The sequence below is a fragment of the Odocoileus virginianus genome, chromosome 10 (genome assembly GCF_023699985.2).
Source record: "Odocoileus virginianus isolate 20LAN1187 ecotype Illinois chromosome 10, Ovbor_1.2, whole genome shotgun sequence".
In the NCBI taxonomy this organism is placed as follows: Eukaryota; Metazoa; Chordata; class Mammalia; order Artiodactyla; family Cervidae; genus Odocoileus; species Odocoileus virginianus.
In genome coordinates, this window is record NC_069683.1 from 32,804,053 (window position 1) to 32,825,370 (window position 21,318).

Here is a 21,318-nt window from a genome sequence, read left to right on the forward strand (position 1 = left end):
GAGAATAAAGCAGGGTAAAGGGGCAGAGTTTAACAGTGGAGGAGATCAGGGGAGGCCCCTCTGCCAGGGACCATGAGAACAGAACCTTCAGGAAGTAAGCAATGTGTTTATCCAGGGGAGGAATGTTCCAGGCAAGAGGAGCAGGAGGGCAGAGGCTTGGGGCAACTGCATGCTTACTGTATTCCGGGGGCAAATAAGGAGCCAGCGTGGCCAGAGTTGAGTATGAAGAGGAGTGGGCTGGAGACCAGTAAGAGGCACCAGAGAAGCCCACGGACCAACAGATTTCAGATTTACTCTGAAAAAGGAAGCTCTCGAAGGAGTGTGAGCTGAAGAATGACATGCTCTGATCATATCAGAAAATGAAGTGTAGGGATGCAGGGTGGCCAAAGTGAGATCATGTAAAGGCCACTGGAACAATCCAAGCAAAAGTTACTGTGGCCTGAACTAGAACGACAGCAGGACAGATGGGATTTTTCTCCAGGGCTATGCCAATCAGATTTGCTGATGAAGTGGATAGGAGGTAAGAGAGACAAAGGAAAGTCAAGGATGAATCACATTTCTAGGCCTGAGCACCTAGTAGAAAGGAGTTGGGGTTATAAATTTCCATTTGGGATTTGTCAGTGGTATACAGATATTATTTTAAAATCTCATGGCTAGATAAGAAGAGGAACTAAAGAGCCTCTTGATGAAAGTGAAAGAGGAGAGTGAAAAAGCTGGCTTAAAACTCAACATTCAGAAAAAGAAGATCATGGCATCCAGTCCCATCACCTCATGGCAAATAGATGAGGAAACAATGGAAACAGTAACAGACTATATTCTTGGGCTCCAAAATCACTGCAGATGGTGACTGCAGCCATGAAATTAAAAGAAACTTTCCTTGGAAGAAAAGCTATGACCAACCTAGACAGCATATTAAAAAGCAGAGACATTACTTTGCTGACAAAAGTCTGCTAGTCAAAGCTATGGTTTCTCCAGTAGTCACGTATGGATGTGAGAGTTGGATCATAAAGAAAGCTGAGTGCTTTAGAATTGATGCTTTTGAACGATGTGGTGTTGGAGAAAACTCTTGAGAGTCCCTTGGACAGAGAGGAGATCCAACCAGTCCATCCTAAAAGAAATCAGTCCTGAATATTCATTGGAAAGACTGATGCTGAAGCTGAAGCTCCAATACTTTGGCCACTTGATGCGAAGAACCAACTCATTGGAAAAGATCCTGATGCTGGGAAAGATTGAAGGCAGGAGGAGAAAGGGATGACAGAGGATGAGATGGTTGGATGGCACCACTGATGCGATGGACGTGAGTTTGAGTAAGCTCCAGGAGTTGGTGAAAGACAGGGAAGCCTGGTGTGCTACCATCCTTGGGGTCACAAAGAGTCGGACACAACTGAGCAACTGAACTCACTGACATTGCTAGATGAACCATCTAGGGAGTCGGTGTATCTAGGGAAGTCCAAGGGTTGAACCCTGGGAAGAGCATGTAGTGAGGAAGGAAGGAAACTGTGAGGAGTGATATCCTGAGACCTCTGAGAAATAGGGAGTGATCAGCTGAGCCAAAACTGCTAACAACTAAGCAAGGAAAAGACTTCAGGGAGATCCCCAGGTTTAGGTGGTCCCTGTGACCTTGAGAAGAGAGATTCTGGTGGAGTTGTAGGAAGGGAAGCATGACTGGAAGGAATTCAAGAAATTAAAGAGAGGGAATGGAGACAAGGAGCTCGGTTTCCCTAAAGGAGGAACAAGGAAATGAGGTGGTAACTGGAAGGAAATGTTGGGTACAGAGTGCATGTCTGTATGATGACTAGAATAATCCAGTGGAGAGTAAAACGTGTTCAAGTAGGACAAGTGCAGGCAGTGGGAACAGTGAGCAGTGAACGGGTGTGAAGGGCTAGCGACCTCATGCCTATCTACAGGGTGGGGCGGGGCGGGGGCTTAGACTGAAGAACCCCACTTGGTCTCATTCCCAGGCACCCAGACTTGAGTGTCTTCTCATACAGTCTCATTCCTAGGCTGCTTTCTGCTTCCTTCACCCTGGCTTTGACTCCTGTATATGTTCCCAATTCATTCCTCAGAGGGAAGACAAGGTCAGATCTGTTCTTTCTTCCCTCTCCCTGAAGCATCTGATCCAGCTTCCTCCCAAGACTCAACGATGTACTCGATGCCTAAGACCTCAGATCTTCCCTCTTTGTGCCATCCCCACTGCTACCTGCTGCCACCTTGATTCAGATCTTACCTTTCACTGGGACTATTAAAACAAGCTCTCAACTTCCCTCTCTGCCTTCGGTCTTAACCCAGTTCCAAGGCCATCCTCTTGTCTCCTGACATCTTTCTAAACTACAAAACTCATCATGCTTCTAACTCCCGACTATCTAAGGAATGAAAAGCAAATTCACAGGCATGGATCACAGGGACCTCATGATCCAGTCCCTATGTGGCCTTTATCATCTCATACTGTCTTTTCCTCCAAACAAATCTGCATCTCACACTTAGTCACATCAAACTCCTTGCTTTTCACAACTCTAGGCCTTCACACATTCTGTCTCCTTTGCTGCAGTGCTGGCCTGTCCACTTACACATCTCGGTGGCTCCTCCGTGGTATCTCTCTTGACAGTACTCCCCTCACCCAGGTGGAGATGTGAGATTTGATGCCTCCACTGTGCCTGGAAAAAGTCTGTCTTGTGACTTTGTAACATTTTACTAGACTGTACGGTTTCCTCACCTGCCTCCCTCACTAGACTATGTACCAGGGAACCTACTTGAAGGTGGTGATGGTGTCTTGTTAATGCCCATATCCCCAGCTCTTTGCATGGCATCTAGAATTTAGTGGGAATTAATGAATTTGTGCTGAATGACGAATGAATGAATAAAAAATAAATGATTAAAACCTAGGTCTCCTTACAACTCCCCAGGGTATTGTTCACAAATTTCCTCACCTCCCTCTTTGTGCCTTGTGACCCGAAGAACAACATGGAAAGGCACACAAAGCCTTAATGCAGCCCAGCACATCAGTCCCCAAAGCCTTCTCCCACAAGGCAACAATCGGACCCTAGGCCGAGAGTCTAGAGACCTGGCTTTTGCTCTTGTCCTGGTTCCCTCATCTTCTAGATGTGCTCATGAGCAAAGTCACCTAAATTCTCTGAGCCTCAGGCTCTTTGTCTATAAAACAGTGGGAAACACTTGCTCTGAGTATCCTCACTACTAGCTGTTTGACTAAGATGATGTAAACTTGAAAGTGTTTGAACACCAGTAACAGCTCCATGAAGACAGAAGAAATATAAAAGAGAAGTAAATACAAAACAGCTAAAAGACACTTAAGACTCTGATCTTATCACCGCTTGTTCCTTATTCTAACATCTCGGAGCCTGTTCCCAGGAAAGCAGACACGGTGAAACCGGGCCGCGATGCCACTGCCTCACACCAGCACTGTGGCACATGACTGGCCAAAACCAACATGACAGGAGAGGGAGTAAGATAAACAGATACAAGGAAAGAGAGAAGAAAGGGGGAGAATGCAAAGGAAATTTAACAGAGGAACATAAACACACACCCGCACACAAATGTGTAAGACAAGTGAGTAGGACAGAAAGGGCATCAACTAAGGTAGCGAATAAGAAACAAACTTAAAGAGAAAGCAACGTGTGTGTGTGTGTGTGTGTGTGTGTGTGTACATGGACACACAGGCACAGACAGAAAGCGAGAGTTAAAGTGCAAAATACGTGCCCTTCCCTCTGGCGCCGTTTTCATAAGAATATGACCCAGCCCTTGGGTTAGTGACCTGGGTCATTCTCCAGTAACATAGCAGGAAGCATTCATGACAAGGAACACCACATATACTGTCAAGGTCACCCAGGGACTTTTTGGGAGGGAAGGCTGTCTTTAGTCCTTGACGATAAGACTGTTCTCAACTCAGCATGCTCTGGCCACAGAGCTCCTGAAGTATTAGTATCAGGAAGAGGACCAAGTTGGGGCCAGTTGGAGAAGGTTCCTGGAGTCCAGGAAATAGCCTCAGAGGTACTGAGATGTGCTGTGGGTACCATGATTTGAGCCTGTCTGCCGGTGAAGGTTACTCAGGGCCCAGCTTCCACTATGCCTAGTCCCTACTAAGCAGGTGTCTAACCTGCTCCCAAATAAAAGTGCCTTGGAGTTGGTCAACCCCCACCCCAGGGCTGCTCAACTAAAGTGGGCCATGTTGGCTCAGTGGGCATCAGTGGGCTCCCATCACTACGTGACCGCCCCAGCTCTGGAGATGGCATGCTCACTGCACTCCCCCAAGACATATTCTGGGGTACCCAGAGGAGAATAGGGAGGAGGTCTGCCAGAGTCCTATCTCCAAGTCGAGAAGTTTGTTCCCCAGGCCAGAGCAGGGGCTCACCTCAGTAACTGACAGCTCACTCTGGGACAGAAGTTAGAAAGAGGCTGACACTCAAATCTTGAGCATCCTGCTCACAAAGCAGCTTCATCTCAAATGGCTGGAAGCCCGCCAGAGGGTCCAGGACAGCCTCATCCTCCAAGTGGGGCTACACCTGGACCATCACACACAGAGACTCCTAAGTCAGCCTCGGTTTGTCAGGGTAAGCAGAACAGTATCTGAAAAGAAACTGAGTCACCTTTCCACCTCCAGGAAGTACATCTATCTGCCTGTCACTTGGCTGATTTCTATGGAAGCACAAAGAGGAATGGCGAGCTCTTCTCTGGGAGGGAACCAATCTCCAGTCCTCTGTGAAGCAGCAGTATTAAATAGAGAGTATTCACCAGACATAGCCATCTCTGAGACAGGTGAAAAATGATGACTTATGGGAACATCCCCAAAGCTCTAGTCCAGCAAAAATGGAACTGCCAAATAAAGCAGAACCAGGCACCATCCAAAGCCAGGAGGGAGAAAAATGTAGTTCCAGGAAACCCTGCTAAAGATACTTGTGATGATTTTAAAACACGGCACCCAAATGACATGCCTGCTGCCAAAACGACCCCTAATCTTGAATCTGGGCTCTGAGATTGCTTGACCAGTAGAATATGGTAGAAATGAATCTGTGCCATTTTTCAGGCCCAGGCCCCAGGAAACCAACAGCTTCTGGTTCCAGTCTCCCAGGCTGTGAGGAACCCCAGGCCATGTGGAGAGGGTGTTCTGACTGACAATCCCAGCTGGGGTCCCAGCAACAGGCAGCATCAACCCCCCAGACATGTGAGATCAGACGACTCTAGGAGACACCAGCCCCTAGCCTCTGAGTCGCCCTAAGCCTTGAAGTCTCTCCAGCTGAGGTCCCAGACATCGTGAGCAGCAGCAGCCGTGCCTGCAGTCACTGTCTGAAACCAGCTAATCTACAGAGTCTGTGGGCATAATAAAATGGCTGTTTGACACTATGAAATTTGGGGTTGTTATGCGGCGGTAGACAACTGGCACGGATTTTGGTACTGAGAAGTGGAGCGCTGTTGAAACAAACACCTAAAACATTGACTGTGGGACTGAGGCATGGCTGCTGGGGGTGGTTAAGGCAAAAAAAAGAAAATGTTAGAAGCTGGAGATAAGGGGACCCTCATAATGTTGAAAAGTTTGGTAATTCTGTCACCTGTGGTAACATGGAAAATAAATGAGATGAACTTGCCAAAGACATTTCCAGGCAGAGTGCTGAAGGTGTCATTTGACTCCTTCTAACTGTCACTAGTAAAAGAGAAAAGAGATGAGCCCAACAGGAACTGTTCAGTTTTCCAGCAAAATTTAAAGGAAACATAAATGACAAAGGGCTTTCAGAATTAGAAAATAAAACTTGTTTCAGTCTCTATCTCTCTAGGCAATAAAAAATTCTCAAATTAGGAAATGGCTTCCAGACTGTGGTGACAGTTACACCCCGTGTGTGTGTCTGTAAACTCATCAAACTGAAAACTTTAAATTGGATAGTTTATAATACTTTAATTATCCCTCAATAAATCTTCAGAAAAAAGTCTAGAGTGGGACTGCAAGATCCTTTGTCAAGACCTAAAAAATATTTAAAGTGCTGCCTCATTGAATCTTTTTGTTTTTCCCTGTGGACCATTTTTAAAGTCTTTATTGAATTTGTTAAAATATTGTTTCTCTCTCTCTCTTTTTTTTTAATGTTTTGGCTTTTTAGTGGTGAGGCATGTGGGATTTTACCTCCCTGATCAGCGACTGAACCCATACTTCCTGCATTGGAAGGTGAAGTCTTAACCACTGGACTGCCTGGGAAATCCCAGCCTCATTGACTCTTAGAAACAAAAGGCCTTCTAAGGATCTTAAGGGTGAGTCAAGCAGATCCTCTAAATAATAAAGCTTCTAAGACTCTTAAGAACCATTTTCCTTAGCAATCTCACCGGGAAAAATCCACTTATTCACCTTAGGAGGTACTAAAAGTGCCACTGGGAGGCTCTGAACCAAGGGTTCTAAGAATGAATACAGATGGGGAGGGAAATCCTTCCAAGCCGAGTGGTCAGGAAAAGCCCTGCAGGAAATAACATCTGTATCCAGACTAGCAGAATTGTCAGGTTCATGTAGCAGCACAGTGAAGGATAAAAGCAGAAAGGAAAATCAGGGCTTCTAAGGAGAGCCTTTCCAACCAGGTCAAGTTTGATGGTGTCATAGTTGACAGTAGTTTTTGAGCAGGGAGAGCCTAGTTGTATTTACAGGGAGATGAATGTAGTGGTACAATAAAATAACAGAAGGAGCAGGAGAGCGAGGCACGCATTCTTCCCATTAGCTTTGTATCCTTGGGGAGTACCTCCTCTTCTCTGGGTTTGTTGCCCAAACTATCAAACAAGTGGTTGAGATCAAATCAGCTCTAAGGTTCCTTTTCTTCTCTCTTTCTCAGAGTCAGTGGACGGAATGGAAAGGGAATCCAAAGTTAACAAGGCCTACACTAGTCACCTACTTGTTTGATAGTTTGGGCAACAGACATAGAGAAGAGGAGGGACTCCCCAAGGATACAAAACTAATAAGGGGGAGAACACACACTTAGCCCTCCTACTCTGATTGTGGGTGTGTGCATGCTAAGTTGCTTCAGTCATGTCTGACTCTTTGCAACGCTATGGACTGCAGGTTGCCAGGTTCATCTGTCATTGGGATTCTCCAGGCAAGAATACTGGAGTGGGTTGCCATGCTCTCCTCCAGGGGATGTTCCTGACTGAGGGGTTGAACCCAAGTCTCTTATGTCTCCTGCATTTGTAGGCAGGTTCTTTACCACTAGGGCCACCGGGGAAGCCCTATTCAGTTCAGTTCAGTCGCTCAGTCGTGTCTGACTCTTTGCAACCCCATGGATTGCAGCACACCAGGCCTCCATGTCCATCACCAACTCCAGTAGCTGACTCAAACTCATGTCCATCGCGTCAGTGATGCCATCCAACCATCTCATCCTCTGTCGTCCCCTTCTCCTCCTGCCTTCAATCTTTCCCAGCATCAGGGTCTTTTGAAATGAGTCAGTTCTTCGCATCAGGTAGCCAAAGTGTTGGAATTCAGCTTCAGCATCAGTCCTTCCAATGAATATTCAGGACTGATTTCTTTGACGATGGACTGGTTGGATTTCCTTGCAGTTCAAGGGACTCTCAAGAGTCTTCTCCAACACCACAGTTCAAAAGCATCAATTCTTCAGTGCTCAGATTTCTTTATAGTCCAACTCTCACATCCACACATGACTACTAGAAAAACCAAAGCTTTGACTAGACAGATCTTTGTTGGCAAAGTAATGTCTCTGCTTTTTAATATGCTAAGTTGGTCATAACTTTTCTTCCAAGGAGCAAGTTTATTTAAATTTCATGGCTGCAATCACCATCTGCAGTGATTTTGGAGCCCAAAAAAATAAAGTCTCTCACTCTTTCCATTGTTTACCCATATATCTGCCATGAAGTGATAGGACCGGTTGCCATGATCTTAGTTTTTTGAATCTTGAGTTTTAAGTCAACTTTCTCACTCTCCTCTTTCAATTTCAACAAGAGGCTCTTTAGTTTTTCTTCACTTTCTGCCATAAGGGTGGTGTCATCTACATATCTGAGGTTACTGATATTTCTCCCAGCAATCTTGATTCCAGCTTGTGCTTCCTCCAGCCCGGCATTTCACATGATGTACTCTGCATATAAGTTAAATAAGCAGGGTGACAATATACAGCCTTGACATACTCCTTTCCTGATTTGGAATCAGTCTGTTGTTCCATGTCCAGTTCTAATTGTTGCTTCTTGACCTGCATACAGATTTCTCAGGAGGCAGGTCAGGCGGTCTGGTATTCCCATCTCTTTAAGAATTTTCCACAGTTTGTTGTGATCCACACAGTCGAAGGCTTTGGCATAGTCAATGAAGCAGAAGTAGATATTTTTCTGGAACTCTCTTGCTTTTTCAATGATCCAACAGATGTTGGCAATTTGATTTCTGATTTCTCTGCCTTTTCTAAATCCAGCTTGTACATATGGAGGTTCACAGTTCACACACTGTTGAAGCCTGACTTGGAGAATTTTGAACATCACTTTGTCAGCATGTGAGATGAGTGCAATTGTGTGGTAGTTTGAACATTCTTTGGCATTGCCTTTCTTTGGGACTGGAATGAAAACTGACTTTTCCAGTCCTGTGACCACTGCTGAGTTGTCCAAATTTGCTGGCATATTGAGTGCAGCACTTTCACAGCATCATCTTTTAGGATTTGAAATAGCTCAACTGGAATTCCATCACTTCCACTAGCTTTGTTTGTAGTGATGCTTCCTAAGGCCCACTTGACTTTGCATTCCAGGATGTCTGGCTCTAGATGAGTGATCACACCATCATGATTATCTGGGTCATGAGATCTTTTTTGTATAGTTCTTCTGTGTATTCTTGCCACCTCTTAATATTTTCTGCTTCTTTTAGTTCCATGCCATTTCTGTCCTTTATTGGGCCCATCTTTGCATGAAATGTTCCCTTGGTATCTCTAATTTTCTTGAAGAGGTCTCTAGTCTTTCCCATTCTACTGTTTTCCTCTATTTCTTTTAATTGATCATTGAGGAAGGCTTTCTTATCTCTCCTTGCTATTCTTAGGAACTCTACATTCAAATGGGTATATCTTTCCTTTTCTCCTTAGCCTCTCACTTCTCTTCTCTTCACAGCTACTTGTAAGGCCTCCTCAGACAACCATTTTGCCTTTTTGCATTTCTTTTTCTTGGGGATGGTCTTGATCACTGCCTCCTGTACAACGTCACAAACCTCCATCCACAGTTCATCAGGCACTCTGTCTATCAGATCTGATCCCTTGAATCTATTTGCCACTTCCACTGTATAATCATAAAGGATTTGATTTAGGTCATACCTGACTGGTCTAGAGGTTTTCCCTACTTTCTTCAACTTAAGTCTGAATTTGTCAATAAGGAGTTCATGATCTGAGCCACAGTCAGCTCCAAGTCTTGTTTTCGCTGACTGTATAGAGCTTCTCCATCTTTGGCTACAAAGACTATAATCAATCTGATTTCAATATTGACCATCTGGTGATGGTCAATCTACACATCATCCATGTGTAGAGTCTTCTCTTGTTTTGTTGGAAGAGAGGGTTTGTTATGATCAGTGTGTTCTCTTAGCAAAACTGTTAGCCTTTGACCTGCTTCATTCTGTACTCCAAGACCAAATTTGCCTGTTACTCCAGGAGCTTCTTGACTTCCTACTTTTGCATTCCAGTCCCCTATAATGAAAAGGCCATCTTTTTTGGTGTTAGTTCTAGAAGGTCTTGTAGGTCTTCATAGAATCATTCAACTTCAACTTCTTCAGCATTACTGAGTGGGGCACAGACTCGGATTACTGTGATATTGAATGGTTTGCCTTGGAACGAACAGAGATCATTCTGTCATTTTTGAGATTGCATCCAAGTACTGCATTTCAGACTCTTTTGTTGACTATGATGGCTACTCCATTTCTTCTAAGGGATTCTTGCCCAAGAGTAGATATAATGGTCATCTGAGTTATATTCACCCATTCCAGTCCATTTTAGTTAGCTGATTCCCAACATGTCAATGCTCACTCTTGCCATCTCCTGTTTGACCATTTCCAATTTGCCTTGATTCATGGCCCTAACATTCCAGGTTCCTATGCAATATTGCTCTTTACAGCATCAGACTTTACTTTGATCACCAGTCACATCCACAACTGCATGTTGTTTTCCTTTGGCTCCATCTCTTCATTCTTCCTGGAGTTATTTCTCCACTGGTCTCCAGTAGGATACTGGGCACCTACCAACCTGGGGAGTGGGAAGCCCTATTACTCAGCCATAAAAAGGAATGCATTTGACTCAGTTCTAATAAGGTGGATGAACCTAGAGTCTACTATACAGAGTGACGTTAAGTCAGAAAGAGGAAAACAAATATCGTATATTAACACATATATATGGAATCTAGAAAGGTGGTACAGATGAACCTATTTGCAGGGCAGCAATGGAGACACAGACATAGAGAACAGACTTGTGGACACAGAGGGGAAGGATAGGGTGGGACGAATTGAGAGAGGAGCATTGAAACATACACATCACCACATGTAAAATTAGATAAGCAGTGGAAGTTTGCTGTATGACGCAGGGAGTGCAAATCCAGTTCTCTGTGATGACCTCAGGGGTGGAATAGGGTGGGGTGTGGGAAGGAATTTCAAGAAGTGGGGGGACTTATGTATACCTATGGCTGATTTATGTTGATATACAGCAGAAATCAACACAATAATGTAAAGCAATTTAAAATAAATAAATTTTTAAAAACTAAGTTAGTAAGACCTATTATGAAAGAACTATAAGGACTCAAATAGCACGTAGCCTATGCTCTATGAGACTGATCTCACAGCCATCTAGACAACTGGTCAACAAACAGTCTTCTGGATACCGGGTATTGTTCCAGGCTTGGAGGAGACAGAAAGAAGTCAAAGTCCTTGACCCCAAGAAATCTATACTTCTATAGGCACCCAAGTTTCCCACACATACATCCAGAGGCAAGGTTCCTAAAAGACAATACCAATAGCTTGTATATTTAAGTCACAATGACCCGCACGCTGGAGTTTCACAGTGAAGAAGCTGTTGAGGAAATCAGCAGGCAAGACAAATCTTCTGAGAACAGCCCCTGCTGCCCGCCAAGTCTTACAGCACAAGTGAAATCTCCTGAGAGCACCAAGTGGCAAAGTTTACCCCATCGAGATGGCTAAACTAGGTCTCAATACAACGCCTTTTTGTCTGCAAGTCACTGAGCTGCTTCGTCTCACCCAGGTCATCAGTACCAACATCATAAAGCCTGACCCCTAGAATTCAGAGGAGCTTTGAGAATCTCACCTCCCGCCCCCAGAAATGGATGCAGCCAAATCTAAATAAGTTGGAGGGGGAGCAGCCTATGGAGAGGGAAAGCAGCTAAGGGTGAAGCATCACGCCCCTCTGGCCTCACTAACAAAGAGAAAGGGAAGCTTGCTCCAGGAGACCCAAACATAGCAAAGAACAGAACTCTGGTGGTCAAATGAGAGGTTGATTTCCTCCTCCTACATATCCTACCAAATCAAGAATGGGCTATAAAGGAAAAGGAAGATAATAAACTAGCAAAACACCCATAAGAAGTTAAACATGCAATGGAATCTAGGATTTTTAACCCAAACTAGCTCAGTGGTGGCACCAAGTGAGGTCTTATTCAAATTAAGGATACAGCCTTGAAAATACATATCTCGGCACTTCCTCAGGGTACTATCTGCCCTTCCCCACCAGTTTTCCATGCCCCAAAGTTAGATACAAAGGCTTCTCTGTGTCATCAGGTCCCTTTGCCTCCATGTGGATGATGCGGACAGAGATCCCCAAAGCCGCCAGGGCTCCAAGGCCCAGCTTTCCAAGGCCCCAGCACCCCTGCACTCCCCAACCAAAGTTCCAGTCACACCTGGGAAGTCTTTTCTCACTGGCACTCCTGCATGGGCAATGATTAAAGGGCCCCAGGTCCCAGGCAAATGTCTATTAGAAGGCCCGACTAAGAAATCTGGGTGCCAACATCATCGATCCAAACTGTCAATGCCCTGAAAAAAAGAAAATGGATCCTCCCTTTGTGTCCCTCGGTGCCCACCACGGAGCCTGGCACCTAGAAGGAGAGCCTCCAGGGTTCCCTGACAACTTCCTAAATGAACTGGAGACTTACTGCCCTACTCAGCCCAAAGCACAGCCCCAGATGTGGCTGCGGGCGGAGGCAGCCACCAGATGACACCGCCAGACGACGGCTGTGATGTAACAACTACAACCCAGCTCAGCCGCTGAGACAGGGTCTGTGACTCCACGCCAAAAACCGAGCAAAGTGGGGAGGGAAGCGGAAATGTGGCAGGAAGGAAGGGAAGGGAAGACTCAGAAGGGAGAAATGCTTTTTTTAGGCACATCAGAGACTCAGATATATACAAGTACCATCCATCATGTTACGACGGCAAGCATGCTGAGAAGCTAAAGGAAGAGGGATTTCTAAAGATGTATAAAACAGGTAGGGCTGTACTCCAAATAGAAACTAGGGTGCCTGTCAGCAGTTCAGATTCTGCTTCGTGACTTTATGTAAACAATGCATCTCCCACCCCACCCACGCAGCAGAAATTAGAAGAAGAAACAAATACTTAAAGGAGCTGAGGGCTGCTGGATACGTAACTTCTAGTTCAGGTTCTAAGTATGCTATTTCTTTTAACTTAAGAATAAAACAGTAAAATCACAAATAATGCTTATTTCACCCCTACAGTCTCATATAAAAAAGACGGGGACCTTCACTGCCAGTCTCTACCTGCCAACTCACATTCACACTGCAGAGGGAGAAATGCCCCCTGACTGGGCAGAGCCCACCAATGGCTCCCAAGAAGCAGATTACAGGGGACAAAAAGTCTAAGCCCCAGACCTGTTTCTGCCTCAGCCACCAACATGCCCTGGGAGAGTTCAGTTTTTCTATCAGTTTTACCCATGAGGTTGCTGGTCCCTGCCATCCTCAGCCTCACCCCGTTCAGGGAAGCAAGTATGCCAGCAACACTAGTCCAGGTTAGAGAGAGTGTGTGGGCAGAGGGTGTCCTTACTGCTCTTGTTGCTACAGAGCAGAGTCAATTTGTCTATCTAAACCCCAAACTCTTATGTATTGAACATGTCAGAACCTACCAGTTTCCATTTAGTTGGTACAGTCCATCCAGACCATTTCCACTGGGACCAAACTCTGCACGTATGGTGTACATAATTCCTCTTGCCTCCTTCAACTCCAGCCACTCCCCAGGGGCTACAGCCTGTGCCCCTCTCTACCAACCATACCTGGACCCAACCTCTGAATGAACCAAACATCTACCACAATCTCTGGGCAGACCTGAGTGCGCACCACTCCACCGGACTCAGTTTGGCAGAGCATGGGCCCACCCTCCAGGAGGCCACGAGCCCCATCCCCATCTAAGATGAGCGTCTTTCTCATAGCTACCCATTCCAGCAGCTGAGGTTCCAAAGCCAAACCCATCCAGCTGAGATTCAGATGAAGGGGCTATGAAAGGTATGTGGCTTTAGTAAAAGGTTCTTCAAGGAAATCAGCATCTAGCCTAGGCCAAGACCTGAGAAGCCCTGGTGACAGCTGTACCTTTACTTGTCAGCGCTGGGAGCTTCTATCCCAAGGCAGAGACAGAGCTAATATTTAATAAGTGGTTTTTTTGCTAGGCACTATGCTAAGCACTGACATTATCATCTCATTTAATCCTCAAGGAAAACCTGGGAGATAGGTACTATTACTATTTTACAGATGAGGAAGCAAAATTTTAGAGGGCATAAGAAAATGCCCTGAGATCTCACTGTTTGGTCAGTGGTTAAAGTTTGGCCCAGATCCAAAGAACTCAACAGACATTTCTCCAAGGAAGACATACAGATGGCTAACAAACACATGAAAAGATGCTCAACATCACTCATTATCAGAGAAATGCAAATCAAAACCACAATGAGGTACCATTATACGCCAGTCAGGATGGCTGCTATCCAAAAGTCTACAAGCAATAAATGCTGGAGAGGGTGTGGAGAAAAGGGAACCCTCTTACACTGTTGGTGGGAATGCAAATTAGTACAGCCACTATGGAAAACAGTGTGGAGATTTCTTAAAAAGCTGGAAATAGAACTGCCATATGACCCAGCAATCCCACTTCTGGGCATACACACCAAGGAAACCAGATCTGAAAGAGACACATGCACCCCAATGTTCATCGCAGCACTGTTTATAATAGCCAGGGCATGGAAGCAACCCAGATGCCCATCAGCAGACGAATGGATGAGGAAGCTGTGGTACATATACACCATGGAATATTACTCAGCCATTAAAAAGAATTCATTTGAATCAGTTCTAATGAGATGGATGAAACTGGAGCCCATTATACAGAGTGAAGTAAGCCAGAAAGATAAAGACCATTACAGTATACTAACACATATATATGGAATTTAGAAAGATGGTAACGATAACCCTATATGCAAAACAGAAAAAGAGACTCAGATGTATAGAACAGACTTGTGGACTCTGGGAGAAGGCGAGAGTGGGATGTTTCAAGAGAACAGCATTGAAACATGTATATTATCTAGGGTGAAACAGATCACCAGCCCAGGTTGGGTACATGAGACAAGTGCTCGGGCCTAGTGCACTGGGAAGACCCAGAGGGATCGGGTGGAGAGGGAGGTGGGAGGGGGGACCGGGATGGGGAATACATGTAAATCCATGGCTAATTCATTTCAATGTATAACAAAAACTACTGTAATGATGTAAAGTAATTAGCCTCCAACTAATAAAAAAAAATTAAAAAAAAAAAAAAAAGTTTGGCCCAGATGATTCACCTGGATGACTGTCAGAATCATGAGGATAACCACACACGCTTGGCAGGAGTCCTATCCAGGACACAGGGCATTAGGTGTCCTTTGATGCTATCCTCCACGGAGCTCCACTCCCCCAAGCAATGCTCCCCAACTCACCTGCTCAGAGTCCCCCGAGGGGCCTTAGTGCCTCCAGCTCCGTGGGTGATGCTGGAATTCTTGTTGGCAGTCATGGTCATTTCTGCTCTCTGCAAACACAGAGCCCTGTGAAGAAGACAAGACCAATCAGCCAAGTTTCCATGGGTAGCCCAAAGCACCTCAAACATTCCCAGATGACCTCCAGAACTGCCAGCAGGGTTTCTGTGGTGGGAGCGGAAACCACTTTCCCACATATATTTAATTTCGTCTGTTACAGCTTGTGGGCCTCAAGGCTTCCCTGATCTGGGTTGGGGAAAAGTCTGTGAGCTGACAAATAACTTCTCACTTCACAGAAAATGATTTTTAAAACTCCATTCCCATCCAGTTTCTTCTCATTACTGAAGTCAGTTTCCCAACTTTATGGCATGCCATACAGCCCCTATGAATTTTGCCATATTTGTATACTTCCTGTACAATCATTTATTCATTCTTTTTCTTGAATCAACTTGAAACTGACATACTGTTCTTAACTTCATTCTAAACAATTAATCACTGACAAATATTTACTGTGTACCCATTTCCTGGACACTGCCATCAACAAAGAATAAACCCAAGTCTCTGCTCTCGGGGATCTTACATCCTAGCAGAGGGAAACAGACAATAAGCAGGCACATCTCACATGTGTGATATGTAAGTGTATGCTTGGGTATAATATGTAGAGTGGTAAGTGGTAGGAAGGAAGAATGAAGCAAGGTAGAGGAAAAGGAAAGAAGACGTGCCATTTTAAATAGGATGGTCAGGGAAGAACATCCTAATAAAATGACACCTGAGTCAACACCATAAAATTATGAGCTATCATATTTTTAACACCCATTAAAATAAAATTAACATGCTTTAAAGTATTTAAGCACTACAAAGTGAAAAGTGTTGTATATGTACCATGCTGAAGCTGAAACTCCAATACTTTGGCCACCTCATGCGAAGAGTTGACTCACTGGAAAAGACCCTGATGCTGGGAAAGATTGAGGGCAGGAGGAGAAGGGGACAACAGAGGATGAGATGGTTGAATGGCATCACCGACTCGATGGACATGCGTTTGAGTAAACTCCGGGAGTTGGTGATGGACAGGGAGGCCTGGCGTGCTGTGATTCATGGGGTCACAAAGAGTCGGACACGACTGAGCGACTGAACTGAACTGAACCATATACAATTAGCTAATATCATATAATGTTGTTTTATGCTAAAATAATGAAGAAAAGTGTTAAAACTTAAGGGTACATCCAGACTGGAAAGGAAAAAGCAAAATTATCTCATATTTGCAGATGATACAATTGTGCTTGTAGAAAGTCGTAACATTTCCACTAAAACACTATTAAACAAGTGGTGCTGGGAAAACTGGTCAACCTCTTGTAAAAGAATGAAACTAGAACACTTTCTAACACCATACACAAAAATAAACTCAAAATGGATTAAAGATCTAAATGTAAGACCAGAAACTATAAAACTCCTAGAGGAGAACATAGGCAAAACACTCTCCGACATAAATCACAGCAGGATCCTCTATGACCCACCTCCCAGAATTTCAGAAATAAAAGCAAAAATAAACAAATGGGACCTAATGAAACTTAAAAGCTTTTGCACAACAAAGGAAACTATAAGCAAGGTGAAAAGACAGCCCTCATATTGGGAGAAAATAATAGCAAATGAAGCAACAGACAAAGGATTAATCTCAAAAATATACAAGCAACTCCTGAAGCTCAATTCCAGGAAAAGTAAATGACCCAATCAAAAAATGGGCCAAAGAACTAAACAGACATTTCTCCAAGGAAGACATACAGATGGCTAACAAACACATGAAAAGATGCTCAACATCACTCATTATCAGAGAAATGCAAATCAACACCACAATGAGGTACCATTACACGCCAGTCAGGATGGCTGCTATCCAAGAGTCTACAAACAATAAATGCTGGAGAGGGTGTGGAGAAAAGGGAACCCTCTTACACTGTTGGTGGGAATGCAAACTAGTACAGCCACTATGGTAAACAGTGTGGAGATTTCTTAAAAAGCTGGAAATAGAACTGCCATATGACCCAGCAATCCCACTTCTGGGCATACACACTGAGGAAACCAGATCTGAAAGAGACACGTGCACCCCAATGTTCATCACAGCACTGTTCATAATAGCCAGGACATGGAAGCAACCTAGATGTCCATCAGCAGATGAATGGATAAGGAAGCTGTGGTACATATACACCATGGAATATTACTCAGCCATTAAAAAGAATTCATTTGAATCAGTTCTAATGAGATGGATGAAACTGGAGCCCATTATACAGAGTGAAGTAAGCCAGAAAGATAAAGACCATTACAGCATACTAACACATATATATGGAATTTAGAAAGATGGTAATGATAACCCTATATGCAAAACAGAAAAAGAGACACAGATGTATAGAACAGACTTTTGGACTCTGTGGGAGAAGGCGAGGGTGGGATGTTTTGAAAGAACAGCATCTATATTATCTATGGTGAAACAGATCACCAGCCCAGGTTGGATGCATGAGACAAGTGCTCGGGCCTGGTGCACTGGGAAGACCCAGAGGAATCGGGTAGAGAGGGAGGTGGGAGGGGGGATCGAGATGGGGAATACATGTAACTCCATGGCTGATTCATGTCAATGTATAACAAAACCCACTGAAATGCTGTGAAGTAATTAGCCTCCAACTAACAAAAATAAATGAAAAGAAAAAAAAATAAAACACTGTTAAACTAATACATAATGTCAAGCATGCTTGCAGGATATAAGGTAATACTTAAAAAATCAATTTCTTTCTACACACTAGCAATGAACAATCTAAAAACAAAATCAAGAAAAACAATTCCATTAATAATAGCAGCTTCCCAGGCGGCGCTAGTGATAAAGAACTCACCTACCAATGCAAGTAGACATAAGAGTTCAATCTCTGGGTCAGAACAATCCCCTGAAGGAGGGCATGGCAACTCATTTCAGTATTCTTGCCTGGAGAATCCCGTGGACAGAAAAACCTGGCAGGCTACAGTCATGGTGTCGCAAAGAGTCAGACACAACTGAAGCAACTTAGTATGCTGCACAATAATAGCAACAAAAAGAATGAAATACTTAGGAAGAGATTTAACAAAAGAAGTGCAAGACTTATTCACGGCAAACTGCAAAAGCATCACTGACAGAAAGTAAAGAAGACATAAATAAACAGAAAGACATCCTATGTTCACAATCAGAAAACTCAAAGTTGTTAAGATGGCAGTATTCCCCAAATCGATTTACAGATTGAATTGAATATCCATCAACTGCAGAAATTGACACTGATCCTAAAATTTTATGGCAGTGCCAGGGACCTAGAGCAGTCAAAAGAATCATGGAAAAGAAGAATAAACTCGAAAGACTCAGATTGTCCCAATTTCAAAATATTACAAAGCCATGGTAATCAAGACAATGTATGCAGATATAAGAATAGAAATAGAAATCAACAGAAAAGAATTGAGAAATAAACTCATACATTAACGGCCAGCTGATTTCAACAAGGATGATAATAAGATAATTGAAGAGGGAAAGAAGAGTCTTTTCAACAAACGATCCTCAGACAACTCTGTATTTGTATATAAAAGAATAAAGTAGGACACGTACCCTGATACTATACAGAAAAGTAAAAATGGATCAACAACTAAATTTAAGAGCTAAAATTACAAAAGAAAAGCCTGGAAGAAAATATAGAGGTAAATCTTTGTAACACTGGATTAGGCAATGGTTTCTTAGGTATGACACCAAAAGCACAAGCAACAAAAAGAAAAAAGATATAAACTATATTATATTAAATAAAAAATTTCATGCTATATAAAATATAAGAGAGTAGAAAGACACCCACAGAATGGGAGAATTATCTGCAAATGATATATATTGGCTAAGCTACTTGTATCTAGAATATATAAAGAACTCTTACAACTCAATAATAAAAAAGACACATAATCCAATTTAAAAATATGCAAAGGATTTAAACAGACATTTCTCCAAGGATATAAAATTGGCTAATAAGCACATGAAGCAATGCTCAGCATCACTAGTCATTAGGGAAATACAAAGCAAAACCACAATGAGGTACTGGGTTGGCCAAAAAGTTCATTCAGGTTTTTTGTAACATCTTACGGGAAACCCCAAATGAACCTTTTGGTCAACCCAATATTACTTCACACCACCAAGATGACTACAATAAAAAAGACAGACAAAAACAAGCATTAGTTAGACTGTGAGAATGTGGAGAAATTAGAACCTTCATTCACTGCTGGTGGGAATGTAAAATTGTGCTGCCACTTTGGAAACAGTTGGCAGTTCCTCAAAAAGTGATATATAGTTACCACATGACCCAGCATGACCCACTCCTGGATATATAGCCATGAGAAAGGAAATCATGTCTACACAAATACTTATACTAATGTTCATAAAAGCCAAGAAGTGGAAACCCAAACGTCCATCAATGGATGATTGCATTGGCAAATGTGGGACTTTCCTGGTGGTCCAGTAAAGACTCCAAGCTACCAATGCAGGGGGCATGGGTTCCATCCCTGGTGGGGGAAATAAGATCCTACATGCCACATGGAGTGGCCAAAATATTTTTTTTAATGTGGTATATCCATAAAATGGAATATTATTCAGACATAAAAAGATACATTCTTCATGGATGAACTCTGATGCCAGTTTTATGAAATGTACAGAATAGACAAATCTACAGAGATATAAAATTAGTGGTGGCTCAGGGTTGGGTTTAGGGTGGCAGAATGGGGAGTGACTCCTATGAATATGGTGTTTTTTGGGGGTATGAAAAAAAGTTCTGGAATTAGATAGTGGTGATGGTTATATAACTCTACAAATATTTTTTAAAAATGAATTGTACACTTTACAGGGGTAAATTTTATAGCATGTGAATTATACCTCAATGTAGATGTTAAAAAAAACTTTAAAATTTTTAAGTGCCTTGGAGAGTGGATGTGACACAGCAATAATTGATGTACCAAACATATTTTCAGTATGAATGTGCACTCTGTTCTGGGCTAACATCACCTTCAAGGAAAAATAAAAAGTAAACAGAAACAACAGTTCTCTCATTCTGATCGGCATTCTCATCGCATTGAGAAAAATGAAGCATCTTTGAATATGAAAGTTAAACATTTATTTTTAGCCACTAATGACCTTAATTCTGGAGGGTATCTTATTTATTACCTTGGTGCAAATAAGTGATTGGTCTCAAAGATAAAAACAAGCCAAACCCACATTCTTGGTATCATTTATAATTCTTTCCTAGTTTCAACATGAAATGCACTACCTTTGCATAAGCTGTCATGGCTGTTGTTCTGGTGATGATGGTAGTGAGTGAAGTGGGAATTAGAAAGGAAGGAAGCAGTTGTAGGTGATGGCAGGTGATGGTGACAGTGGTGAAACATCCCTTCTCCGGTGAATACTACAGAAGCTTTCAGAGAAAGAAAACCCCTGAGCCTCACTTTCATCCTTCATGAAAAGCCTTCCCAACCTACAGGGGGAAAAATCTTTATAAACTTAAGTATACAGCGTAATATTAGTGATGGGGCGGGGGGAAGACGGTGAGTCAGTCCTGCCACCAGAGCACCTGAACACATTGGCGCCCAAGAGATGTCCTTTTCCTGCCCCAGCCCAGGGCCAACTTAAGACCTTGGTGGATGGCTCTGTGTGTTAAACAGAAAGAAGGGAAAGGAGAGGCAGCCCCTGGAAGCTTTCCCAGGCCAGTTCTCAGGGTCCTCAGGGAACACAGTGCAACAAGGATCAACTGGCTAAGCATCAGCTTTCAACTGTGCCCATGGTAACGATGGTCACAATAATCATCAGAACCCATCGTAACAGCACTGGACATGCTCTACCAGCTTCAGGGCAGGCCCTCGGGGGGAGGACAGAAGGTTTGTGGAAAGAACAGAAACTGAAATATATTAAAAGAACATGAGGAAAAATATATTCTTTCCTTCCCTGAATTTTTGATCTAAGAAGGGTGAACCCATTGCTCTGAAAAGCTATAACAGGAGAACAAAGAGACAACTAGAAAAAAGGGAAAATGTAGAAAACTGTGGTATTTGCTGGAGCCAAAAAGAAAAATTCTATGAAGATGCAACCAAGAAAGGAGTGGATCAAAGCTGCCACCAGGCCCGTGGCAGCACCCCTTGGTCACATACCTGCAGAAGGACAGCTGCTGTTCCCAGCAGTGGCCCAGGAGGTGAGACATCGTGGGCAGGCACCACTGAGAGAGACCCCAGGAGGGCCCACTCAGTCAGGGTGCCTACTCACGGTGCTCCCGCCACCTGCTCTCTCCAGCCAAGTCTCTCAGGCTCAGGGAATAATCCAGTGGCTTGAGAAGCTGAGGACTAGGGTGACCCTTTACACGTG

General features: G+C 43.5%; 1 protein-coding gene across 4 annotated transcripts in view; it reads right to left on the reverse strand.

Moving 5' to 3' along the window:
• The window catches only part of DENND2B (DENN domain containing 2B), a 163,003-nt gene that overhangs the window by 46,168 nt on the left and 95,517 nt on the right, over positions 1-21,318 (reverse strand). For all 4 annotated transcript variants that reach the window (XM_020870839.2, XM_020870841.2, XM_020870838.2 and 1 more), the window contains one exon: positions 14,898-15,002. In XM_020870839.2, the coding sequence (XP_020726498.2) occupies positions 14,898-14,977 (80 nt within the window). In that variant the 5' untranslated portion in view covers positions 14,978-15,002. The remainder of the gene's footprint in view (positions 1-14,897; positions 15,003-21,318) is intronic.